General features: G+C 46.9%; 1 protein-coding gene and 1 long non-coding RNA gene across 5 annotated transcripts; one reads left to right on the forward strand and one right to left on the reverse strand.

The window, feature by feature from the left end:
* On the reverse strand, window positions 1–23,091 carry LOC121068164. Of its 3 annotated transcripts, none has more exons than XR_005818671.1 (5): window positions 22,956–23,091; window positions 20,421–20,535; window positions 14,570–14,693; window positions 2,600–2,647; window positions 1–1,497 (listed from the first exon to the last, which is right to left on the reverse strand). It is a non-coding gene; the product is annotated as an uncharacterized LOC121068164 (long non-coding RNA). The 3 variants fall into 3 exon arrangements; XR_005818669.1 differs by having other exon boundaries at window positions 2,600–2,644; window positions 14,570–14,750; XR_005818670.1 differs by having other exon boundaries at window positions 14,570–14,750.
* SIX2 (SIX homeobox 2) lies at window positions 22,856–26,891 on the forward strand. Of its 2 annotated transcripts, none has more exons than XM_040553214.1 (2): window positions 22,856–23,516; window positions 25,700–26,891. In XM_040553214.1, the coding sequence occupies exons 1-2, from the start codon at window positions 22,957–22,959 to the stop codon at window positions 26,001–26,003; spliced, it is 864 nt and encodes a 287-aa protein (XP_040409148.1). In that variant the 5' UTR covers window positions 22,856–22,956; the 3' UTR covers window positions 26,004–26,891. The 2 variants fall into 2 exon arrangements, with proteins under 2 accessions (XP_040409148.1, XP_040409149.1); XM_040553215.1 differs by having other exon boundaries at window positions 22,856–23,381.
* The last annotated feature ends 470 nt before the right edge of the window (window positions 26,892–27,361 follow it).

Below are 27,361 nucleotides of genomic sequence, written 5' to 3' on the forward strand. Positions count from 1 at the left end.
TTTTGGCAACCTGATAACTTGAGCAAACAACTCTAAACTAGTCTTAGCTTCCCCCCCTTCTTTAAATAAAGCTCAACTTGTAATATGGAATGTGAATTGTTTTGACTGTTAAACCATTCCAAACTCAAAACCCACTCATCATAAATGTGTTGAAAGAAGAATATATTTCAATAGTGCGGCAGACCCTTTGAGTACAGTAGAGCAGCAGTCTTCAATCAACTAGACTTTCTCTCCAGAAACAGAAAATGAAAGCATAAGTGCCATATACGTTTTTAAATGATTTATCTAAACTCAAACTAACTTTTTTTCTGACTGATTATAACTGCATATATGACTGGCTATGGATAACAGGGTGGAGTGGGTTTTTTTTTTCTTTTCTTTTCAAAATGATATATAACAAAGTTCCATGCAGAGACCTTCTATTTACACATCTGTTCAGCACCTGCCCATAATTTCTTAGTTTTTATTATTGGGTTTGTCACCATATTAATGTAGCTGTACGTTCAAATTGATTGTAATTGCAAATTTCCTGAAAAAGCTTGGTTTCTGCAAGTATTTAATTAAACTGATATCCTAAATTAAAAATAAGTATGTAACTGTACTCCACTACAATAACACATGCATGCTTCTCTGTACAATGAAAATGGTATTTCACATAATTCATGAAATATGTGGATTAATATTGCACAATTAAAGGTCAATTTCCACTAGAAAAGGAGGAATAATTAACTTCAATATTTAGAAACCTGACATATTTCAATTAAGCAAGCAATTTGTCACAGACTTCATAAATCAAGTTATCAAGGAACAAGTTAATAAAGGTTATAATAAATAGAGGTGGTGAAAAATCAGCCTATTCCTTCCTGTGGCATAATTTTGCTTGAGTAAATGGTTTATATAGAAAGCCTTCCACTGCTAGGTCACGAGGTCATACCTAGCATAGCCCAGTAACTACTGCCACTTATTTCCAGGAGGCCTGTAAAACAGTTGGTAGCCTCTGCTGAGCAGTTCTCTCTGGTACACAAATAAACCCCATGGCTCTGCCCTCAAAGCCTCTTTGGCAGGACAGGAACTGGCCCCAGACCAAGGACCTGCCTGCCCCATCCCCACATGTAGTGAGAAGCTGGAGCAGACACTGAGCTCACCTTTCCCAGTGGGTCTGATCCTGGCAGTACGCTCACAGACCTCGGTGACCTCCAGACTGCACTTTTTGCATCACTAAGTGACCTCTGAGGTAGAGCTTTGGCAAAGCAAAGATACCTGTTACAAATGAATATCTCCTCATGGGAGAACAGAATATTTTGAAAGGAAAATTTCATGTTTGTTGTTGAAAACACGTGCAAGACTTCTACAGTACTTCACCTGAGGGACAGTCAAGTACCGTCAGTGTGAGTTTCTGGAGCAATAGAAAAAAACGTGCTCCCCAGAAGTCCAAAACTCTCTGCTTTTTCTCAGTCCTTCTGCAGAGCCATGTGAGGCTGTGGAGGCTGGTATTGCCTGGGAGGGAAAAGAAAGATAGGTGAACTGACAGAAGAATTGTCAGGTTTTGGTCAGATGCCTGCTGGCTTCCTTTCAATAGACTCATCAAATTCACAGCTTTTCTACAGAACATTTAGTTTCCATGAGCGAGCCTTTTCTGTTGGAAAATTTCCAAAATGTTTGACCTGACACTGCTCATGCTTATCTTTAAGTAAACTGCAGAATCTGTTTTTCACAATGGCTGAGCTAATCCATTCAGAAATGCTAATGCCAATGAATATATATCTACTGAACAGCAAAGTTATGATCGGGATTTTGAACTCTCATAATTCAAAGAAAATATGAAACAGGTTTTTGATTTCATCCTCCATGGGTATAAGATGTGAGTATGAAATATTGCTCCAAGCTCTGCTCCAAACCATTCAAAGTCCAGTGTTTGCTCTTAGGATTTGGTTTGAACTCTTATCTACAATTTTTTCAGTATTAACCACGTTTGGATTTTTTGCATGAGATTGGGATATATAGCAAATAGGTAATCATGTTCCCTCTGCAATACATATCTGAAACCTCAGCTCTAATCTCAGTCCCAGTTTCTGAGGATGCTACTGATATTGCAATTAGCAGAGAAACATATTTACTTGCTATTTAAATGATCTCCGTTAAATCTCAGTGGAAATGGCTATGGAACTTTCAATTTTCTGTCATTGCTTGCCTCAATTCCTTGCGTACATCCATAGCAAAGTTTCACTGTAATTGAAAGACATCCATATATAATAACAAGTTCATACATAAAGTTCCCAGGTGCATATCTAGAGCATCAATGATGGGAATGTAAAATTAGAGTGAGGGATGGGAAAAGTGAGAAGAAAATTGGCTTTCCAACACAGAGTATCATCTTCTTTTCCCTCCTTCACTGGCACTCTTCAGCATTTCTCCACATGCAACATCAAACTGAAAAGAAGCCAAAAATAATATGCATTGTGTTGCAGTAGCCTGTGTTCCTCAACTCTGTTATGTTCATAACACAAGTAAAAGTTTGCACTTTTAGTTTGGAATCCTAATTCTAAAACAAGATCCTAAGGTCCCCCAGAATATCCTGTCTTCAGCTTGCCTTACTTACCTTTCTGAAAATGCACCGTTCATTTCTCCTTGGTCAAATCCGACACTGCTGGGGGAAAAATTAAATGGTGTAATTTACTTTTCAAGCAAAACTATTTTCTGGTAAATGTGTTCAAAGTATTTTCTTAAGAAATAGCCAATTTGAATTAGAAACTGGCATTTTCTTTGTTTGTCTGGGAGATGCATCTTAAATTCTAGTGTCCTGAAACAAAATGAAATGGGAATTATTACATATTCAGGGATGATATTTGTTCTGGCATTCTTTGCTGTCCGCATGTTCACATCGGGATAATTTTTCCTATTTCTGCATTGCCATATACTTGGCAGGTAAGGAAATATAAATAGTAGCATAGTTAATCAATCCAATCCTATTGGAGAGGAACTGAAGGGAGACCTTTGTTGTTGTGTAAATCTAGCTGTGACAGAAAACCCTGTGCCTCTCTTTGCCAATAAGAATTGGTTGGAAATTGAGTGAATTGGGAAATAATAGCTATAAATATGCTTATGAATTACTGGCTTGGTCCCACAAAGCATTTTCATTAACATCCAAACTTAGAAAGTGATTGAAGTTCAGGCACAAACTTAAAATGAAGCATATGATTAAATGCATATTCTCTTTGGGAGGCATTAATAAAAGTCTGCTTTTTCAATATAGTGCCTGTTACACTGCCAGGGGAGCTTATGCTCAGAACCAAGGGGACAGAGGGCTTTCTGTAAGGCAAGAGATTTACTTCACCTTTATCTGCAGTAAAGATCATGGAGATATAAGATGGCTGCCTTCTGCAGATGGAAATAATGGATCTGCCTCTTATCTACCATTCCAAGTTCATGCAATTGAGGACTATAGATCATTTCTCTTACTGCTTTTTCTCTCCACTCAGTGCTGCCAGAAAAGTGTGATAACTCTTTGTAACCTATACTTCAGGCAGCTATCAGATCAACAACACTGATTGGATGATTACAAGTACTGGAAAGTAATTTGATGTCTTGCAGAATGTATATCTCCGCGTCTCTTGGAAGTAAATATTTGTGTGTAGAAGTGATCTTCAAGCATACCCTGACTATACCTATGGATCAGTTTCTCTTTCTCATGATCGCACATCATTTGGCTCCCATTCAAGGAGTTTTGAGTGGTGGGGATGTAAGTTTGCGTTTCTGTATGGTAAACTTCTCTAAGGTCTACCTAAGAGGTGGGGGATGATCCTGAGAGGATTCAGAAAGCTCTCAACATCTGAGGCAAGGGCTTAGAGTACTTCTGTAGTATGAAAAACAAACAAAAAAAAATCTCCCAAAGGGGATATCATCACCATATAGTGTCCAGTACAGCAAGTTTTGTCCCACTGTCCAAGCCAGCTCTGCAACCTCAGCCACATTTCTTTTTACTCTGAGCCTCTTCTTCTGTTCTTATGGCACTGAGAATCTGACTCCACCACTATTTTCTAAGTGGCACTATGAAATATATTAAGAGCCAAGGGAAAACCAAGGGGTAACTGTTGCTGTTTAATAAGTGTTGTCAGTGTTCAAAAGACATTTGGATAATGCCCTTAATAACATGCTTTAACTTTTGCTTAGCCCTGAAGTTTGCCAGGCAGTTGGACTCAATGAGATCAGATCCTTTCTAACTGAACTCGTCTATGCTATGCCACACCACATCAAGCCATGCCACGTGATGCCATGCGATGCCACACAATTCTATTCTATTCTATTCTATTCTATTCTATTCTATTCTATTCTATTCTATTCTATTAAATACCTGTTTTATTAATTTAAGAACTTGTCAGCATGTTACATATTTCATGAGTGTTTGAGTGTGTGTGTGTGTCTGCATGTGTTGGATGGAAAATACAATAGTTTAGACATGGAGTGTGGGAGGATGTGGGACTTTGTATCTCTGTGACATCTTGACCAGTCTTGGCAAGCAGTTTTTGCCATTTCTATACTTTAAATGTACTTGAAATACAGTGAGAACTTAGTTAAAAATAATGGAGTAATAAAATGTTGGGGGAAAGCAGAGCTGCATAAAAATAAAAATGCTAACACTAGAAAATATTAGATCTCCATGAGCATTCTTAGATTGCATTTTTTTCAAATGAACAAATCAAAATATTGCTCTGGGACTTGAAAAAGTCTTCAGAGTGTAATACATTAAAAAGACTATAACTATGTAATAAACTAACAAATTTTACTTGACTTTCACCTCTGCAGTGCTGGAATCAGTAGCCAATACATAATCCATCTTTTCCCCATTCATTTCTTACCCCAAAAGTCTCAGAAACAGGAACCATCTGGCCCATTTTCAGAAGTGAAGGTGGAGCAGAGGTTCTGAGCACTTCAGTACCCTGAAACAGTCCTTCCCACAGCTGTCGCACTACCTGTGTTCATGCATTTTATTTAGTGTGGCATAGGCAGCAGGAGCTCAGAAGGCTTTTTCCCTGAGGCTGTGGGATGTGTCATGCTCTGAGATGAATCTGCTTAAAACATGATTGTGCAACATAGCTCTAGTTGTGTTTTAATTCCACTCTGAGTCATGACACTGTTAAGGAAAAAAAAAATCTAAGCAGTTTTAAAAAATTAGGCTTCAAATTCCGCTATTCATTCATCATAAATATATCATTATTCAATAGCGTCACTATTGGACAAGGTAAGTTGGAGTGCCTTAATCATGTTTTTCTATGACTTAACTTGTGTCTTTTTTTTTTTTTTTGCAGTGTTTGTTTTGAGGATAATTGCAACCCCTTGGCACATTTGTACCCCTGAGTTATTGATACATATTCTTAAGCCAGAGGAGCAGAGTTTAGCTCAGGAAATACTTAGTGAGACTGCTTGTCAGAGAGGATTTTAAGCAAAAAGCTCAGAGCAATTTTGTTGTTTCATACAAGTTTAAAATCTTTACAGAAATAGATGTTTAATTAATGAAATCTACAGAACCCATGGCCAAGTGAGCAATAAGCTGTCAGTAAATTATCCCTAGCAGATGGAAGGAAAAAAATCCTGCTGTTATTGGAAGGGTGCTGAAGAGCATGTAAGAAGTGCGTATTTGCTTTTCCAATATACCTCTAGAGTCCAGATTAACAATTAGTCAAATTCCATGTTCTTACTCTCTCAAATGGTCTGGGGTGCCTGGCTAACAATGTGGCTGCAAGAAACAGTAACTAATGTTTTAGATTCATCTTGGGAAGCCTGAATTTCCTGTATACTATTACACAGAATAAGGTGCCTAAACACCTTTAAAAATATTGTATTACAGGACAGGCATATATTTTGCTAAGGAAGTTCATTGCCATCATGTACTTCTGTATGCTATAGGTGTAACCCAGATCATGGGTGGGTGGTGGAGGCACACCACTACCCTTGCTGGGGCTCTGCTGTTCCTCGTACTCCACCACAAAAAGACAGACTTTTTCTCTTCATGACAGACTGAGAATGGGGTTGTAAAGAGTGTAGCACAACTTTTGCTTTCTGCCTGTAAGCTTCAGCTATTGGTTGCAACAAAAATGTAAAACAGTCTTATTTTGCATGATTAAATGAAGATCGATGCTAGATCAAGTTATTTGTTGAAAGTCTGTGATTTCACATAACTAACTATAGTTTTGAAGCTAACAATATTGTGCCCATAAATTACTTAGAAACACTTCTGTGTTAACATGCAGCAGCCTTTGAAAAGCTACATGCTGAATACCCATTAGCTACATTTATGAACTTTGACACCATCATTTGCCAAATGATATTAATCTTCTAAGTCACCACAGCATATACAAATATTGGAATAGTTTGGGTTTTTTTATTTCTTAATCCTGAGAGATTTCAGGGATCATTCAAGGCATTGGTGAGAGTTTTTGAAGACGAATCATGTGCAAATATAAGGACAGACAGATAGACAGCTACTCCATGTCTGGTGCCAGCAAAAGTTCCCTCTCACATCCCAACCATCATGTTACAGACTTAAACCCTTCAAACCCTACTGGTAAGAAAGGTCCATGGTCACTTTGGGCCTCTGGCAGACTGGGAACCTGGAGCACTCCCTTCAATAGGTGCAGAATCAGTCCCTAGGCCTGCTGCTGACAAATCTGGATGCTATTTTAACAGACACCTGATGCTTCTTGAGACAAAATCCACCTAGACGACAAGGTTCACTGACCACCAGTTCTTTCAAATTACGTTTGCATGTATCTCCGCATGAGAAAGACTTGCAACCTAAAAACTGGCCTAAAGCAGTTAGGCTGTTGGAAAGATTGGATCTAAATATCCAGTATCAAGTTTTGATTATTGTTAGTCTAGAGTGACACAAGCTTGTGCAGCTTATGAAGAATAAAAGGGTCCTACAGTGTTAACTATCTCCAGAACCCCAGCAAAAAGGATCTTTGCTACTGTTGTCTTTCTGTACAAGCTTTATTCCTAACATGGTTTGCACTGCAGTTCGCAAGCTTTGCTAGCACTTTGAAACATCATTTGTATGAGAAATGCCAGACCTGGCAATGTGGTGATATAATACACTAATAAAGCAAATTCTGTGCAATATTCAATAGGAAAGAATTCTTATTTTATGAAGAATTTTTATTTAATATATTTTTCTTAAAAGCAAAGAAACTATATCACCCATAATAAATCACTGTTGGCACTCATTAATGACTTTGTTAACCATTTCCACCCTCTCTGTTTCTAAATTATGGAAACAAATTTTGGAGTGTGGTTTGAGGCAGTTGAATGCTCCAGCATTCTGCTGTGAATCCAGAGAATTTTCTTAAACCTCTTGCACTATTTCCAAGAAACTTAGAAACACTTTCGTGGCAATGGAATACAAGAGGCTGTCTTTTTCTATAAAATACATACATACACACACATTTTCCTTCCTGATTTTCTTTGCATGTGTCAAAGTTAGGCAGGAATTCTATAGCACTTAGTAGTTGCTGATGTAGAAATGACTGCCAAATGAATGGTTTATACTGGAATATCTCATTATTTATATAAGTATGCTAGAGTATGGACATTTAATTTAGTTCTCATTCCAAACCCATGACAAGTCACTTTGACACCTTTAAGAAACATTTCACATATGGTAAGATGCAGCATTCAAAATTGTAAAAGGAAAAAAATATATATGACTCAAATTAAAGCAGAGTTTTTTAAACAATCAAAGGAAATACTTCAATTTTGAACTTATGCATCTCAGCCATTTACTCTTTTAATAATTTTAATGGTGAATGATTATTTCTGGGAAACAAGGATGGCACAGTAGGCTTGGGTGCTGGCTCTTTTCACTCTCAGAAGACCTAGGGCAAAATTTTGCATACATTAATGGAAATGGTGGATTTCTTTATATCAAAAGTGAAAGCCTTCAAAGGAAGTTCTGATACATTGTGGGGCTGCTGCAGAGCTGAACATGAGGGAATCGAGGCACCAAGCCAAGGTACTGAGACAGCCAGGTAGGGATTTGGTACTGCACCTGCACTCCTATACCTGTCTCTTACCATCTTGTAGTCTTTCACTTCATGAATAAAATTGTCCTGTTTTATCCCCCACTCCATGAAAATATACCATTTTAACTAAAATACATCTCTGCCATAAAACATTTGAATTAAATCAAACTACTTGTGTAATGGAGCTGACTGGAAAGTAGCACCAAAGCTTGATTTACAGTGTAGGCTAGGTGTGGAAGTGTTTGGTTTCAAAGCTGACAGTTTATACAGAGCACTTTCTGTACAACGTGTGTGTTTGAGCTGTAAAGCCTGGCTTTGGGGAGGCAACTGTCTGGGTACTACCAAGCTTTGGGGTGCAACAGAAGCACTTAATGATTTGTTGTGCTCCTTAACTATGGCTTTGCAACAAAGCAATAATGTCTTGCTACTCAGACAGCAGCAAACAGGCATGCACATGTGGGGAAAGACCCTATTTACAGCTAAATGCTTCTTCCAACACACTGTGCCTTGGGGGATTCTCACAAGAATAAGTAAGAGCCTTTCAGCACTTGCTACCAAGATGACAATGCACAGAGGTGCCTGAGTTGTGTAGTTCTTGCCTGAGCCTGCAGTGGCCTGGTCTTGTTGTGTAGGATGGAGGTGGGCTCCAGGATTCACTGGGTTTTGGACATATGTATAAATGCATACACAGAAAAATACAGATATCATAAAGTTACCAAAGATAAAGTGAAATTATTTTCTGTCTAGAAATAACTGTATATAACAAAAAAGTGTTTGATAAAAAGACACTAAGAAATTGCCACTAAGACAAAGACTTAAAAGACATGGAATACAAGTGACTTAGGGATTTTTTGCTTGTTTGTTTTGCCTGCCTTTTTCAAAAAAAATATCTTTGAAAAACTCTTTTGAAGAACAAGGGCTTTTAGCCAACACAAATATCAACATTATCCAGTGTTACCAAAATAAAGATGAAATGCTGTCAGTTATATGTTCTGATTTTTTTTTAATCCCTGTTCTTCTTTTCTCTACTCCTTTGGATCTGCCCTAACTCCTGTGTGCCCCCACTCTCCAACCTGCTGCTCACCCCTCCATTATAACCACGAGTTTCTCCCTTGACCCTAAGTGTGAGAATCAAGATTATGTTCCAAGAGCATCTCGGAGGAAAGAGGGGAAAACAAAAGCTGGACAGTTTTCCTACTTTTGTGCATGCATGTGTGTTGTCCTAGAATATATCCTGTGTCCTTTCAAGGGCTGTGCACCCCCTCCTCATGCCAACCCTTTGGAGAAGCAGCCACCAGCCCCCTGCAGCGCATCGGGCGGCTTTGCAGCACAGTGAACTACAGGAGTACACAAGTGAACTCCAAGACAGCCAGTGGGGTTGCCCAGCTCGGGGCCCCAAATATTAAAGTCATCTAGAATCTGTAAGAAGAGGAGCTGTGCTTTTTCCAAGGAGGCTTATGTGTGTCCTGAGCCAGCTAGTTTGTTACAAAACTGATATTTTAATGGAGTCTGCGAATGTTTGTGCTAAATGGAAAATGAAAGGGGACTACCCCACATTTAATGAAACAAAACACAAGTGAGTCAGTCTTTAAATCTTTCACCAGATAATTTCTCTCTCCTAATGTGCTCTTTCTATCCACTAATTTGACAGTGTGTTCTTTTAAATGTAGGTACCTGATCGATGTCCCTGTATAAGTTCATCTGGCTGATGAAACAAAACAGCAATACCTAACGACAATGTTTGGCACGGGTACAAAAACAATCAGTCTCTACCATTTATCTTGAGATTGCATGCAAAGTGCTCTGAAATAAAAACACACTACATCTCTTCTATTTTTTGATGTTGAAAGATTTAAAAACTGTAATCCACATTAAGCTTCTACATTTCACCAGCCAAGTCTGACTGAAAAGTGTGTGCTTTTAGACGGTAACGACACTATTCGTTGTTGCTTCTAACTCTGCAACTGTGTATTTTTTTTCTGCTCTTCCTTACGGAATTCCTGAAAGTGATTTGCCAAATCATATGTGACATTTAATTCATATAACATTCTTTTTCTCCTGTTTCTTAAGTGAAGCTATTAAGTTAAAACTTGAAATGGAATCTCATGTGTTCACCTTGAATGATGAAGAATAAACCACAAAACAGAGATCTAAGCAAAGTTATAAATGGGCATTTGAGAAATGCTTGGGTTATTCTTAATGTTTCTAAATCAGGCACAATGTTTCCAGTATTTACAACTAAATCTATGTGCTGTATTTAGAGAGCACTTAACAGCTAATGATACATGTTTTAAGTATTTAGTTAATCACAAACAATTATATATTTATGTCTTCAAACTTTGTTCCCATCAGTTCCACTGAATATCCATTGAAAAATAAACTGAATATCCACTGAAGACCAGCAGTGATTTCCATGCCCAGCAGAATCCTACTGGGCAAGGTTTTGAACTGACTTTTACTAAAACCACCTTCAGAATACAGCATCAGTTGATACATTGCCCTGGTTGTTCTATTTGCAACATAAAGGTTTCTAGTAGTTACTAGGCAGGTTACTTAATCTCTAGAACCTTCTTCCCACCAAGCACATCATCTACCCAAGCCTATCTGCCATAGTCCCTTTTCCTACTGCCCAGCCAAAAGGAAAAAATGCAGTGAACTTTATCTTTTCCATACATTTTTAGAATCAGTCAGGGGCAGAGGAGAGGTAAATAAATCCATATGCTTGTTTTTAGATTTATTTCAGCAGAGGACCTAATGGTGTGAAGGAGTGTCTCACGCTGAACAGTTTTCTCTTCGCTCTGGTACACTGGAGAGAACAACATTGCAGTCCCAAGTAAATATATTAAGGAATATAGAGACACTGAGCTAGACACATAGTCGACTTTCTTCATGTGCTGAATCACCCTTGTCAGGAACTTCTTTAGAGACCTAATATGGCAATCTGTCATTCACAGAAAGGAGCACGTGGAGTGTAAAATGCTGTTACTGGAATTTATCAAGAGCAGCTTCCATAATCTGTTACACTGTAAAAATGTTCACATTTTAGCATGCCAAGGGAGCTCTAGCACTGATACCTTCAACAAATAGGAAGCACATGGTATATTAAGCTTGTTTCCTCTCGAGTCCACGGTTTAGTTTTAGAGAATACATATGAAGAGAAAATCCAGGCATCAGCTGCCCAGGTTAAAACGGCAAGGCCTTTTCTTGTGTGACTGAAGGTGGGAGTCACATAAAGCAAAATGGACTTGTCAGCTTTCCTTTGCTCCTTTTTGTTTCTGAGGTTGAACCGCAGTCAGAAAATACCCAGAAAGTAATGTGATCAGTCAGTGATCATCTGTGCATGAAAAATACACCGTGTTGGAGTGAAGCAAGCAAAGGGGGATTTCATGAGCAAGGTTGTAAGGCCTTTCTCTAATAAGAATCCATTTCAGATGATCATATTGCTTTGGTCTATCACCCAAACTCATCTGAGCCCTCAGTGAAGGTATTGTAGAAAATCCAATCTGCATTTACATACCTTTCTACCAAACCTTTCAATAAAACAGTTGACAATTAATATATATATATATACACTTTACACACAGATAAAGAACATATTATGTATTAACAGACGCCTTCCTCCAGTACCTGTTTGCTGGCTCCAATTGCTCAGTAGCTCCACAACAACAGAATGTGTTTCGTCAACTCTACTGCATGTTTCATTGTTTGTTAAAGAAATATGTCTGACGCAACCATATTCAGAACTCTTACTTTAGCAAAAATCCCATTAATTTAATGAGAAGATGCAAAGACTAGGCCTTATTTATAAAAAGATTAAGTAAAGTCCATATATATGCATTTGTGCATATGTATATTTAACGTATATATGCATACAACATACATAGGCACACACAAAGAAATTTTTCCTGTTCTTTCCCCTGGCTGATAAGTTAAATGGAAGTTTTGTAAGGAATGCAGGCTTGAATTCCTGCAAGTATTAACCCTCGGTTTCAGCTCTGAATTTGCTCTGATATCTTCTGTTGTTCCCTTATTTTAAAATAGTTCCTCCTAATTTACTGAGGATATTAGGTGTATCAGGCTGAACAAGACAAGAGTCTACTCACATGTATGTATTTTCTCACTTAAAAAAGAAAACACATACCTGTGTTTGCATTTCTTCCTATATCTGTTATGAATCTAAGCATTTTAGCACAGAAAATATTGGATAGTCTCACTCAAAAAGTTTCACCCAGCATGCAACTTACTATTCATTATTATTGTTAAATTGCATGGTTTTATTTTATAGTTTATTATTAAAAGATAGGATTACTCAAGTGCTAACTTCTAATAGAAGTTTGGACAGACAGGAAGGCCAAGGAAACAAGGTCATGTGGTTATTTTGGTTTGTTGTACATGAAATAAGATGGTTCTTCTGATTATTACAGAAATCCATATCCTCCCTTTTGTACACTAATGAAAACTTTTTAGAAGAAAATATTGAGAGATCTGTACATAATACAGATTTCATAAAACTATAAATTCTTGGCACGCTATTTAGACATATTTAACTTATGTGTGCCTAATCTGCATTTTTACTGGATTTCTCTATCCAAGAGTTCTGTTAGCTATAGATTACTTCCACGCAGAAACACATGCATCTGGATGTTAGCATCTGTGCAAGATTTGATCAGTTGCATATTTGCCTGTGAATTTTCAGATGGGGGAAAAAAATCCTATTTCTTGAGGACTATATAAGGAAATAGTTGAAGTCTTAACATGACATCATATTATTCAGCAGCAGAGTATCAACCTGCATCACCACACAGTACACAGTAACCAGTTGTTTATTTAACATATGGCAGGAAAAGTGCCTGCTTCATCAAACTCTACATATAATGATCATCTAAACATTGCTGCTTCTATAGTGCCTTGGAAAAGTTCCCTTTCTGCTCAAAATGATTGAGTGAGGATCACATTGTGGGTCTCCAGAGATCAAAATAAGACTTCTCAAAAGAAGAAGAACAATGTACATCTGCTTTATTTTTGAAGGTTGCATAATATCGACCGTATCTCAACACCTTTTGGAGTCCTGAAAGACTAGCCCAAAGGAAATACACACCAGGAACAAGATCTTGCATTTCTTTGATGCTTTCAGATTACTCTAAGAGACATAGCCAGACAGATAAACGTTCATCATCTTGTCCCCAAGGAATAGAAACATTTTTAGAGTCATAATTAATAATAAAGTGACTCATCTTCCTAAGATGCCTGCCTGACATTGAAGACCAAAGTGACTTTGCATTGTTCTATAACAGTTCCTCCTCGTGAAAATATTACTCTTGCAATATTGCCAAGATTTGTGCCATCCTAAATGGTCAGTCAGTGTGCCAGATGCCTAACTGGAAGATGCCCAAGGGAAGTTCTTCAACACGACTGGAAGATTTCAAACTTTTTCTCTTGTAAGCCCCCTTCTACTAGTTCTTTCATGCCAAAACCCTTTTCCCCCCTACTCTTTCAAGTTCTTCAGAATCCCAGTCCAGAGCTCACAGATCTGTTGTGGTGCTTTCCATTAACTTTTGTACACTTGGGATATTTCCCCTTTTACTGTTTACGCAAATACAAATTGCACAATTAATGACGGTAAATACAAAGCATCTTTAACAAGATGGAAATGGGGTCCATCGATGGTCTCAGATTTCTTTGAGAGGTAGATTAATGAATCAACATAAAGGCTTTGGTCAGTTGAGTTTGAAACCCCTAGACAAATTTCTCGAGAATGTGAAACAAAGTACAAGCTCTCTAATTACCTGAAAATAATTATAGTGTTTTACATTTATATTGCACACTTCTGTCTTGGAGTTGGCCATGGCTTATTGATCCAATAGAGATGTGCAGATCCTTTTTCAGCTAGAGGAAAAAAAAACATGACTATTGCCTTTAAAAATTAATCTGTGAAAATAAAAATGCTCCTGGCTCCTCCCTCCCTGTTTGTAGCTCCTGGCCACAGAGGATTTTGAGGTGACCACAGGCACACTCTTTCTCCTTGAACTCTCCCTAGCTGAAACTTTCGCCCATGATGTAGCTTCCTCGTACTTTCTGCAGCTGTAGAGAAAAGAGATGTTTTATGGACTGAATTCATCCTCTCCCATCCCTCCAGGAGTCTCTCACCCAGCTGAAGACTTCATCCCATTTAAGGCCAGAGACCACTGCAGCCAGCCTGGGCTGCCCTCCAGCAGTCCCAGGATCATTTGTGGTATCTACAGCCTCCTCTGGGATGTCACTGGGACTGTGTTTGCTTCTTTTGTTTTGCAGTCTGTTTATTCTTTTTGCTCTGACCCATTACACTAACAGTCCCATTTCTGTTCTCTCTAGTCAAATGTCTCAAAGAGCAGTTCGATGAGTTAGGAGAACCGTCTTCAGGCACAGCCCTCTCCTTACTGAATTCATACTGCTTGTTCACCTTTGCCAGCCAGAAGTCTGGCATCCAATTTGGCACGGAGCACTTTTCCTTCCCTTATGTACATTAAACATGCTTATTACACTCTAGCTTCCACATCATAACTCAAGTAACTCACCCAATTATACCTCTTTACTTTCTTCTCTTCTTGGAAGCCGAAGCTCACTTCTTTACGATGACTATAAGGCCCAGATCCCAGACTTCTTCCATGCATGCCAAATGCTGCTGCCAACCTTCTTCCACTTGAAAATAAACATGAACATAACACCCTCATCCAAAAGTGTATTTGTTTCAGAATGCTGATCAGAGAGAAAAAAATAAATAAATAAAATAAAAAAGAGGAAAGAAAAATCCTTTTAGTCTGTAAAATTCTTCCTGGGCTTTGTCCAGTTTATCTCATGCTCTATTCCTTTCTTCCACCAGATCTCTTATGTGACTGAAACCAACAGGACCTCATAATTAAGGAAATGTTTATCAAGTTAAATTACTATGATGTGGTTATTCTACTGTTTAGAATTTTTTTAAAATGACAATCTCAGTTTTTCCCTGAAGTAAAATTAAACAAATCTTAATTAAAACAGTTAGACATATATAAATACACATAAACATACACATATATGTATATATATATATATACACACACTGTAACAAATATTTTTCTGATTGTTTTCTGGCTGTAGAAGGTAGCAGATATACCAAAATTAAGAGGTAGTTATACAAGAATCCCATGCTTTGCAACTCTCTGTCACTCAGTGAAATCTTTAGCCCTACATTAAATATCTGGTCTTCCTCTGCAACTTATGGAGAGGATGAAACTACTGGAAATGACTTAAGCACTGATTAAACTCTGTTAGAAGAATGAAAAAAGAAGGAGTCTTAAGAAGGTGGGACTCAATAAGTCCCTTCTTGCAAAGATGGTTAAAATGTATCCCTTTTGTTAAGTGAAACATGGCTAGGAACAATTCTTTGGCTGTCAGACTAAGTCACTTGGTATTTGAATTCCAAGTAGTGCCTCTGTGGGTTTTCAGTTCTGAGTATTAGAGATAATATAAATGGTGCAATGTAAATTGCTCAAGTGATATTTTAATAGCATGAAGAACTGTTAGAGTGTGGACTGAGGTCATGGAGGAGTACTTGGGACTGCAGAGATTCCTGGGATGGTGTTGGAGGACTGGAATAGCATGGGATAGAGGGAGCCAAACCAGGTACAATCTAGTTCAGACAGCAGCTTGGGAACAATCAGTGATGGGCACGACACCCCCAGCCACTGCTGTAGAGAGATCACAGCCAAAGCTGTGTCTGGGAGCATGCTGGCAGTCAAATGTGACACTCAAGCTCATGCCCCTCTGTGCAGTATGCAGTGGTGGTGTCCACTGCTGCTGGTATCTGCTTCCAGGGGAGAGGTGGAACCGTCACACACCGGACCATGCACAAACGACTAGGCTGTTGAAGAAAATAGAAAAGGGTATAGCAGCCGAGTAGAAGATTATTTCTTAACCAGCAAGTTATAGAGCCTTAGCCTTTCCTGCTTTAGTAGCTTAACTGCCTGAAAACAATTCAGCGTTCACTGGACTGGCCTTTTCTGCATGTTAAATAATCAACCAAGTCAATATAAGACTAGTCTTAAAGTCTCTGTTTAGAACAAAGATAAAACTGATGACAAAAAAAAAAAAAAAAAAAAAAACTATAAAAAGATGGAATGAAATAGGACACCAGGTCTGTTTAAATTACAGAATATTTCTGGGAATTAAAAGGTCCATGGTGCACTTGAACTGGTTCAAGAACCTGTGAAATAAAGGGAAGAAGACAATAAAGGGCAGAGACAGAATTAATCCAAGAAAGAGGAGGCTTAATCAATCCAGGAGGAAAATACAGAACATTTTCACAAGTTCAGAAGCAGCAAATTTTCCACTGGAAAGTGGATCGGCTTTAAAATGCTGTTAAGTTATCTAATCTGTCTAACTTCCCACAAAGCTTTTCCTTGTAGTTTTGATCTGTGTACAAAGCTTCTGAGAGAACTGCAAAACATGACAAACAAACTAAATTGCAGTTCCTAATTTCTGTAAATAATGCATGTTCTTACTCCTTAAAAAATTTTGGGGAGTTAAAACAAATTGAACACATGACATTTTATGAAGTTTTTCCCTTGCACATAATAATTCTTCTGGTTTTAACTGATAGAGTCTTGTTTGGTTTTATTTATTCACAACGGCAAATTATAGAAATTATTTAAAGTGGGAAAGAAATCCCCAGCGAAAACAGATTTCAGGTAAGTCAGTTAGTGTTCTTTGACACTAATAGATCTGTGGGCATTACTTGCTATCAGTATCTTACATTTCAGCTTGTCCCAGTGCTGCAGTATCTGACCGGTAGGTGTGTTTATGGGCACACTGCTCAGTAGACTACGGAAGAACTCACGCAAGGTCTTCCTGCGGTGAAAATAAAATCCCACAGGTCCATAAAAACTGCTAGCTCCCCGATCCTTGCCGAGGATACCTGTGTCGGAGGGCAACTGTAAGATGGGAGTGGGGGATGCTCTGGGGACTGCTCGTCTCGCTTTTGCCGTGCGAGAGGTGCGGGAGAGGGTGGGACCCCCTGGGACCTCCTGGGACCGCTGTGCTCGATGGGGGGGACACCAGCCCGTGGTGGGGCAGGGCAGGAGGAGAAGACCACGGAGGATTTCTGGCCGTGGCCACGACGTGCGTGAGCCACCTGGGGGACGGCGCGGGGGCGGTTTTAGGCTCCTGCTGCCGGTCGTCCGGAAGCCGGCGGGACAGCAAGGACGAAGCCCTGCTTCCTCTCGGCAGCGCTGGGAGCTGAGCCTTAGAGCCCTCTAGTGAGATTTCTCGGAGCGGATCTCCCCCTCCGGCCCTCCGGGGCCGGCCTCGACGCCGCCCGGGTTCGGGGGGCCGGTTTGCCTCAGATAGGGGAGCCCAAAATCCCACTGGCATGGCAGGAGGCGGCTCGGGGTCTGTTTCCCTCGGGGCGACGCCCTCCCGGCGCCCCGACCCCCACCCAGAAGTGCCCCGACCCTCCCCAAGCCCCAGGGGTCCCCCAGCCCGAGGGCGGGGGTCGCACGGCCACCAAGCAGGGGACAGGCCCTGAAGATGTCAGCTGCTTGGGGAGGGAGGGGAGAAGGAGAGGAAGGGAGGCCTGTTCCTAAAAATACTCCCCGGTTACATCCCCGTGAGCCAGGGATGGAGATGGTAACAAAAATGCCTTGAATCAGTAGGAGCAGCGAACAATCTTGGTGCTTTTCCTCATCATCTTGGAATAATCAGTGGAATTAACTGAGGTCGAGGAAACAGGCTCTTGGGTTAGTTGCGGGAGGCTGTGAGAATAGGGGGCAGCCATTAAAAGAAACCTGATCGCTATTCATCAACTCGGAAGAGGGGAAAGGAGGAGGAAAAAAAAAAAAAGACCTTCGTGGCTCGAGCTCATACCAACCTGGTCTATCTCTGATCAAGAAGATCCCTGGAAACAAGAAGTTTACAAATATTGTCAAATCGATGCTTGTAGTGTGATTTAAATTGTCAATCCTGCAGAAGCCCACCAGAACTTTGGACGCAGTGCCCTGCATTTCTGGCTAGTTATTGCCAATCCCCTAAGGCGGAAAGCTCCCTCTCCTTATTTTAACCATATGTGCCTTTTGTTGTTGTTGTTGTCTTGTCTGTAAAGCTCTCCGCTCAGTTCACCCGTGCCGCAGAGCATCCGAGGCGCTGCCCGCGGCCGGCAGCGGGGCGGGGGCTGGCTGGGCTCCGGCCGCCCCCCGACGGGTGTCCCACCACCGCGGGACCGGAGCCTGGCTGTGGGATGGGGGGAGAACCCCAAATTAATGTTGGTGCTGGGGGTGAGGGTGAAGGAAGCTAAACCCTGAGCCCCGCGCCCGAGATCGAGAAGGGGTAATGCGAAGGTAGCGGGCCGGCGGGGGGGGCGGCTGGAGGGTTTGTGGGGAGCACGGGAGGCTGCAGAGCCTTGAGAGGGGGGCACGGAGCCGCAAGGTCCCCCGAGACCCCCTCGGACAGCCCTCCGAAGCTGTCCATCTCCCTGAAAAATGCGCAGCCGCTGCTCGGGGCCCCCCGCCCGGGCACCCCGGCGCCCCCGCCCCGCCCGGCCCCTCTCTTAGCATAATCGAGTTACCCGCTACATAGCTGGCATCCTCGGCGGCTCCGCCCGAGGAACAGCGCGCAGCTCGCTGCAAAAAGCTTCCAGTTACTCCTCTCGCCCCAAATCACGGAACAACAAGCTATTGTTGTTTGTCTTAATTTCGTTATTCGCGGTGATCCCGGTCATGTTTTCATTTTCGGTCGGGGCAGCATCTCGGGCTCTCTACGTGCCATCTGCGATGGGCTAGAGCCCGTTTTGTTTTGAAACAAAACGCTGAATTCAATACACGCGGGAATAAAGCGCACGGGGGTGTGGAGGGGGGCTGCAAACTGCCGCCGTGGGGCCCGAAATGTGTGCGATGGGGTGCCCGGGAAGGGAGGGGGTGAAAGAGGAGGGGGAACGGACACGACACGCAGGCCTGGGATCCAGGCAAGGGTCTTTACGATTTATAAAAAAGATAGCAGGAAGAGCAGGTCAACTGCTGGAGGGTTTCGTCCACTTCAAAGTCGCCTGGTTTTAAAGGGAAGGCATATTGTGTTCGCCCCCCCTCTTCCCCCCCCCCCCCAAAAAAAAAAAAAAAAAAGGAAAAAAGGAAAAAAGGAAATAAACGAAAACTTGGAGTTGTTTGTCGCTTGCTCTCCCTACAGTCCCTGCCGCGGTAGTGGGCACTTGTGGGCAAGAGGTGGGGATTGTAGGGTATGTCTTTTGCTCGCTACCAGCGCCGAGAAAAGCGTCTCACCGACAGCCTCCGTCTCGCTCCCTCCGTCCCCACGCAGGGAGCTGAGGCCGACGGCAGGAGCGTGAGTGTCCTGCGTGTCGTGGGGGCTTGCCATCGCCACAGCCACCGCTCTGCCTCCTGCCTCCCCCGGTGCCCCCCAAGCACAGCCGGAGGCGTTTATGCCTGTGTAAAAGGGATAAGCTGCGGGGCATGGGAGGGGGGCACAGGGGCCGCAGTCGGGGGGCCGCGGAGAAGGCTGCAGGCAGGAGGCTGGGAGGCTCAGTTGCTGTGTCACGGAAGCGGTGCGCGCCCGCAGCCTCCCGTGCAGGCTGGTGTCTCGAAGGAGACGGTGGAGGCACCGCCGAGAGGGAGATTCTCAGATAACCGCAGCGTTGTCCTGGCACTCATTTAAGGACACAAGGCAGTAACGTGCAATGAAAAGTTCCCATGAAGCGACACGCTCAGCCCCCCCTTCCCTCAGAAACTCCTCGCCCTGGTTAATAACGGGAGCGTTACGAGAGAAAAAACTTTTTTATTTTCTTCCTATTTCACAACCATTTGCGGTGACGCTGCCGGTCCCGCACGTTGCCTGGTCCTCGGCAGTGACTTCCCTCCAGACCTCTGCTGAGGGTGCCCTGGGGACAGTCACACCGCTTCCCCGGCCGGGACCGGGATGAACCCGGGGCTCCTGCGCCGGGCACGGCGGGGCCGGGCGCCAGCAGCGCCGGGCGCAAGTTTGGGGCAGCCCAGAAAAACCTTTGGCTGCGGCTGCACGAAGACACCCCGCAAAATGTTCCCGTCGGACCGGGGGCAAATTTTACCGGACGATTGCCTCTTGCTCTGAAATACAACTGCAGTGAACGAGCTCTTTTGCACATGCCAGAAAAGCTCCTCGCCTGATCGTTTGATTCCCCCGCAACTTGACTCGCCCCGTGCCGGGGCTCCGCAGCCAGTATCTGCTCCCTCTTATAGCACTAATAGGAAGACTTTTCTTGCCCCAAAGTTAAAAGCAGTTACAGAGCACTGGGATCCAGCTGCCCCTAATTTGCAGTCGCTCCGGGAAGCGGCGACACACGCCGCCCGGCCAACGCCGCCCGAAGTGAAAGCGTCTGCGGAGGGGCTTGCGTGTAGGGTCCGTACTCACATTTTAGGGAGCTAAGAAGAGACTTTCTCAGAGCTCCGTCCACGCAACAGGTTTTGACATCTCCTTTCCGGCTAGGGCGAACAGCTGCTCCCATTCAGCCTCCGCCGCTGTGGTTCTGAGATGGAAGGAAAGGAAGCGGAGTCAGGTAGATCCCCGATAAACGTGCAGCGACAGAGCGCGGTAGCACGGAGGCGGGAGGGGAGCCCAGACCTCAGCAGCTCTTTTGTCTTTTGCTACGGCCCCGGCCGCCGAGGGGAGCCGGACGGCGCCGGATTCTCCCTTCCGAAAGGCGCCCGGAGTGAGCGCAGAGGTCGGGGATGGGAGAGGGGATCCGTGCTTCCCGGGGGTGGGAGACGGGATCTGTGCTTCCCTCGCCGTGTCTGTTCGGAGGAACATTTTTAAAGCGGATCCTCTCTCCCACCCCGCGGCCGTCCGCTGCGGCCCCAGCTGCGCCCCATCCTCCGCTGCGGCTGAGCGGGAAGCGCGGAGAGTGGGACGCGATCGTTTCCAAACAAGCACCGTTTGAATCCCGCAGGAATCGGCCAGCGGCAAGGCGCTGAGCGGCCGAGTGCTAATTCTGCTCGGAGGGGAGGGAGCCTGGAGCACGGGGGCTTTACGGATCCGCCACCGACGTTCCCAAATTCGTTGGAAACGAATGTCCTGCAGAGGAAGCCCCCGCTTTGCTCTGCGCCCCCGGGCGAGCCGAGGCGGTGGCCGCCCGCTTCCCACGGCTTCTGCACGGCTGCGAAGAGGCTCGCACAGGTAGGCGGGCACCGGGCTTCCGAAACGGAGCTCACCCGAAAAACTCCGCACGCAGCCGGTGGGTGCGCACAGGCGCCCCGACGGGCCGGGCTCTGGCCGCGGCGGAGCCGTTGCCCCCCTTCGGCCCCGGCTCCCTCCCCCGGGGGGCTTCGCCCGCCGCCGCTTGGCCTCGCCAGCCCCCGGCCCGGCCGCTCCGCAGGGCCCGGGGGCTCCGGAGGGTCGGGCTGCGGGCGGGGAGCCGTGGCCGGGGCTTCCGAGGCCTCACCGAGCCCCGGAGGCGCAGGGGAGCAGCTGGCGGGCTGTCAGAAAGGTGGGAGCGTACGACGGCAGAGCCGTGCTGGTGGGGCTGCAAATGGCGTCGGAAGAGCTTGCTGGCGGTTGTGTTATTTCTCCCCCAAAACAGAACATTTCGGGCCGTGAAATCAGCCCTGGGGCCACGCACGGCGGCGGGGAGCATCCGAGGGGCTCCCCCCGAGCGCCTTCACCTGGGCTCCCCCCGGCGCCTGCAGCCGACCCCCGAGGGCGCTTCCCCAGGGGAAGCCGGCTCTCGCTTCGTCCACACCGAGGGGACGGGAAAGAACAGGGGGTGACAAGGGGCCGCGCGGTCACGCCGAGTGTCCCCGACTTTTACGCGTGTCCCCCGGGGCGCAGCACCCGGGCACGGGGCTGGAAGCGGAGCAAAAACCGACGCCGGGGTCCGGCGGGGAGAGGCGAGCGGCGGAGCCAGGCGGGCACGGCTCGGGCCCTACCGGCAGCCGGTCCCCGCTCCGGGCAGGTACGGCCGGCGTGTAACGGGATCCCGGTTGGGAACAGGGTCCCTATTGTACGCGGGAGGCCCCTTCCCCAGAAAGCTCGCCGACAGTTGCTGCTGGGCGCTGGGGAGGGGGCGAGGCAGCGCCTGTAGCAGGGAACTCGCCGCGAGAGCCGGGGCCGGGGGGTTCCCCCCGACGGGACCGGCGGGGCCCCGACGGGGCGGCGGCTCCCCGCTCCCCCGCTGCCGGTGGGTGCCCGCAGCGTCAATCACGGCGACAATTTCTCCCTCGCTAGCTAATATCTCAGCTCGCAGGGCCGCTTCTGAGTGGATCTGAGCAATCTGTCAAGCCAGCCGGGGAGCCACCTCAAAACAGATCGGGTTACCCCTGATTGACAGCGTCACCATGGCAAATAATTTGACTAAAACTATTGTCTTCTCCTGGCAGTCCCCGGGTCAGATAACCGGACCAATCACAGCGCGGATAATCACTTTTCATGCCAGCTTAGAATAATATTATTAAAAAAAGGGGGAGAGAGAGAGAAAGAAAGGGGGGAAAAACTCCGAGAGGGAGAGGAGAGAGGGAGCGGGACTTTACCACTATATTATGTGGGATCTTTCGGCGGAGGGGGGTGGGGGGGAAGCAGGGAGATCCCAAACCGGCGGCCGAGGGGGGTGGGGGTGGGAGAGCCGCGGCCGCTGCGAGCGCTGCAGATAGGAGACAAAAGAGGCACAAAGTTCCTCTCGCAACTCGGACTTACAAAAAGGAGGCGGCCGGGGGAAAACGCCCTCCGCGCTCGGGCTCCCGAGGCTTTCTCCTCGCTCCTCGCCTTTTTTAAGCCGTTGCCTCGCCGGGGCCGGGCGCCGCCGATGGCCGCGGCCCCCCGCGCCCGGCCGTGACCCCCGCCGGGCCCCGCCGGGCGCCGCCGCCCCGGGGCCGGCCCCGCATGCCGGGCGCTGCCCGCCGCCCCGCGCCGCTCCCCTCTATGCGGCCGTAGGGTGCGCGGCGGGGCAGGGCTCACCATGTCGATGCTCCCGACTTTTGGCTTCACCCAAGAGCAAGTGGCCTGCGTCTGCGAGGTGCTCCAGCAAGGCGGCAACATCGAGCGGCTGGGGCGGTTCCTCTGGTCCCTCCCTGCGTGCGAGCACCTCCACAAAAACGAGAGCGTCCTGAAGGCCAAGGCCGTGGTGGCCTTCCACCGGGGCAACTTCCGCGAGCTCTACAAGATCCTGGAGAGCCACCAGTTCTCGGCGCACAACCACCCCAAGCTGCAGCAGCTCTGGCTCAAGGCGCACTACATCGAGGCGGAGAAGCTGCGGGGGCGACCCCTAGGGGCGGTGGGCAAGTACCGGGTGCGCCGCAAGTTCCCGCTGCCCCGCTCCATCTGGGACGGCGAGGAGACCAGCTACTGCTTCAAGGAGAAGAGCCGCAGCGTCCTCCGCGAGTGGTACGCCCACAACCCCTACCCGTCCCCCCGCGAGAAGCGGGAGCTGGCCGAGGCCACCGGCCTCACCACCACCCAGGTCAGCAACTGGTTCAAGAACCGCCGGCAGCGGGACCGAGCGGCCGAGGCCAAGGAAAGGTACGGCTCCCGCCCGCGCCCGCGGGCCTCCGGCCCCGCTGCTCGCCCTCAGCTCCGCGGAGGCCGCCCCGACGGCGCGCCCGGGGCCTCCGGGGTGGAGGAGCCGGGAGACAGACGGGCCAGGGCCGTGGGTGTTCCACGCGTGTCCGGGATCAGCAGAGGGGAAGGAAGCTCCCGGAGAGGCGGCCGAGCCCCTTGACCAGCCGAGGGGCAGCCGGGAGGGCGGCGGGGCCCGTGCCGTCGGGGCGCGTCCTTGCGGGCTGCCCGCTGCCGAAAGGGAGCGGCGGGGCGAGGGAATAAGGCGGGGGGAGCACTGCGAAGGGCGCCCCCAAAATGTGCGCCCTGCAGCTCGGCCCGCTCACGGGCGGACGGGGAGGGAAGGCAGAGCTCTCTGCCCTTGCTCGTGAAATCTCGCCTCGGCTTCACCACCCAGCGCGGTGCTCACGCATGCATATTTATATATAATATCTCCTCATACCGACCGTGGCTCCGAGACTGTGCTTTTCTCGTTAAATTGAGGGAAGGGGCCGTTAATTGCCGGCAGAAGTTAATGCCTACGTACTCGGGAGAACTTTGCCGTCAGCCGGCCCAGTGTCTTAAAGACGGGCCGAGGAAGCGAAAAGCGTGTCCCAGCTGCGCTGCGCCTCCTTCCCAGATCGCTCGATCTGTTCGTATGGCCTGCGCGGTTAATTAACAGATTATTAGAAATCTCCCGCACCTCCGTGCCACGGAGGACACGGCATTTTGCTTTTCTGCCTATCGAGGTTTGGAAAAGGCGAGCGCCGCGGCCGCGCAGCTGTGCAGCCCGGCAGGTTCGGGCTCCGCACAGATTTGCTCCACGCATTTCCCCAAACGGTGCTAGCGCTTTAATTTTCTTTCAAATCCCCGCAAGTGTTGGTTTTACGAGATGTTAGAGATCCTTTTTATTGCTGATAGCAGGGACTCACCTTCGCATATCCAAAGGAAATGAAGGTTACACTTATTCCATTCTTTTTTTTTTTTTTTTTTTCCGAGGAATCAAATTTTAAAGGTCTCCAGAGACAAATAAGATTTTTGACATTGAAAAATACACTCAACCTAATATTACACTCCAGGCGTTGGAAAACAGACTGTTCCTGGGATTGCCATTCACCCAAGCAACTTGTTTAAGCAGAGCTTTCTTTTCGATTTTTACTTTCTTTTTATTATTTTTGCCGCAGTGTGTCTCAAGCCACATCCTGCGGCCCTTACCGAGCAAAAAATGTCGGCGCAATGGCCACCCCTTCCCTCGAGCAAATCCTGCGGAATCGGGCACTTCTGCCAGACAGCATGTTCAAGGCTTCCGCAGAAGCTTTTGAATCCACTTAAAACGCCTTCAGTGTTTCAGGCAGGGCTGTGTCTACAGGGCTGCTACGTCTAAAAGCCGAGTTAGCCTTGACGGGATGGTTGCCCCCACCCCATCTTACCCTTCTTATTAAAAAAAAAAAAAAAAAAAAAAAAAAGGATTTTTTTTTTTTTGTTAATTCCATTTTTTGAATGGGCTTGGCAAGCCTCCAGCGATTTCTCGGTGTTTACCCGGGGGTCCCTCCCGGCACACTGTGCCGCCTTGCCCAGCCAGGTAGGTGGCTTGGGCTCGGGGCTCCCCCCGCAGGGAGCGGGGCCTCCCCGGGCTGCGCCCTCCACGCCGGGAACGGCGGCTCGAGTTGGGGAGAGCAGCCAGGGCTCGGGAAATAAGTGAGTTAACTCTGTTTGCTCGCCTTATCTTCCATATCGGGCTATGCTTTGAGCTTGGGGCGAGGGGGTGGAAATGTCTGGTTACTTAAGCGAAAGGCAGGCTGGTGCTGGGCCGCAGCACGGAGCAATCCTGCGCGCTGCCGCCTCGCCTTGGCCTTGCTTCTCTTCAGCTTGGGGAGCAGTTTTCAAGTGTGAAAGCCTTTTTTTTTTTAAATGCCTTCCTCTTCCCTTCCTCCCCCCCTTCCTTCCTCCCCACGCCATGTAAACGCTTTGCGATAGACGGAGGCAGAAAATGACGTTTTGGCAAAGTGACACTTTCCACCGGGCTAGTGGGAGACTCTTGTTTACAAGCTCGGCGGCCCTTGGCCCTTTGTGCCAGACGAAGAGGCCCGGGAGTTTTGCAGAGTTTGGGAAGCCGCCGGTCCTGCATCCCCCCGGTGACTTCCCTCCCTCTTTTGTGTTTCCTATAGGGAAAACAACGAGAATTCCAACTCCAACAGCCACAACCCGCTCTCAGCGTCAATGAACGGGAATAAGACAGTTTTGGGGAGCTCAGAGGACGAGAAGACGCCGTCAGGGACCCCGGATCACACCTCCTCCAGCCCCGCGCTGCTGCTCAGTTCCAACCCCGGGCTGCAGCCCCTGCACGGCCTGGGCCACCCCCAGGGCCCCAGCGCCATCCCCGTGCCCAGCGCCGACCCCATGCACCACCACAGCTTGCAGGACTCCATCCTCAACCCCATGTCATCCAACCTGGTCGATCTGGGCTCTTAAAACCGTGTACACGCTCCCTCCTTCGCGCCTCCTTTACTCTTATATATTTTTTTTCCCTTAATCTTACCAGAGACTTTTTGAAAGCAATGACAAACTCCTTAGTGGAAGTGTTGTGTGCCCTTTGGCAGCGGGCTGGCTGCAGGTTTGGAAGGCATTGGACTCGTCTGTGGGCAATAATGGTGTAAAAAGCGTGAAAGGTTGCTTAAAGCTGGTCCCAGATGGGGACGGGCTGTCGGACAGGGCCTGTGGCTTTCATGCCAGGCCGTAACGCGGTGCGGTGGGGCAGCTCTTCCCAGCCTTGATTTCCCAAATCTCTCGGTGGTGTTGCTCGGTCACCCGGCCTGTGGGTGAAGAAGCACATTGTAATTTTTTTTGGGGGGGTGGGGAGGACGGGAGAGCGCAAGGCCGCTGTTTACATGCTTGTTGGGAAGTTTCTCATCGCTCCCGCTATCCTATTGTAGTTATGTATCCGTGGCAGGTGTACGATGTACAATTTCAACTAAGAATACAAAAGCTGTAGTCAAGTTATAGCAGCGACACGCTCTAGGCAGACTCTGTAACTTTCTTGTAGCTGATGCTATGCAGAGAGGTGGCTTCTTCGGCCTTGTCCATGTGGTGCTTTCGCCATTTGCTGTGTGGGAAAGGAAGCAATGGCCCGAGCCCGGCCCCAGCAGAAGGGGGGGGGGGGGGGGGCAGATGCTGCCCGCGGCATTCACCGGGGGCAGGAGCGGGCTTTGAGAGAAGAGGATCTGCTGCTCGAGTTTAGACTTAAACGACAGTATCAACAGCAAGTCACCCGACCTTAGTTTTGTTTATTGTTTATATTATGTGAATACATTCTTTGGAAAATATTTCTGCTTTTATTTTATAATAAAATTTAGAAATCTAGCTCGGCGTGCACTTGCATCACTCGCCTGCGGGATGCGTTTGGGCTCAGCCCGGCTGGCAGCAGACCCGCAGGGCTAGGGCAGCTCGGTGGTTCGGTGTCCCTCACGGGTGGTGGCCAACCCCGGAGCCCCCCCGGTCCGGGGCTCTCCTCCAGCCCGCCGCCTCACCGGGACGAGGGCCGGTCCACTGCGGCCGTGGGTCCGTCCCGACCCCGGTGCACTGGGGTGGGCAGTGGTGGAGAGGCAAGGGCCTGAAGATGCCTCCTCCAGAGCCTGTGCGGGAGTTTGTGACAACGGGAATGCTCTGCTCTTCTCTTTTTTTCTTATTATTTTGTAGTTTATGCTATTTTTCGTAAGCACGGGGAGGCAAAAGAGGCAGGCACGTTGCTTGCAGTTTTGCTTCATTAAGGGATAGGAGCTAAGGCTGGCTTCTTTACGGTGATGGACAGGGTTGGAAGCCGAGCGAGGCAG

This window comes from Cygnus olor, chromosome 3 (assembly GCF_009769625.2).
Source record: "Cygnus olor isolate bCygOlo1 chromosome 3, bCygOlo1.pri.v2, whole genome shotgun sequence".
In the NCBI taxonomy this organism is placed as follows: Eukaryota; Metazoa; Chordata; class Aves; order Anseriformes; family Anatidae; genus Cygnus; species Cygnus olor.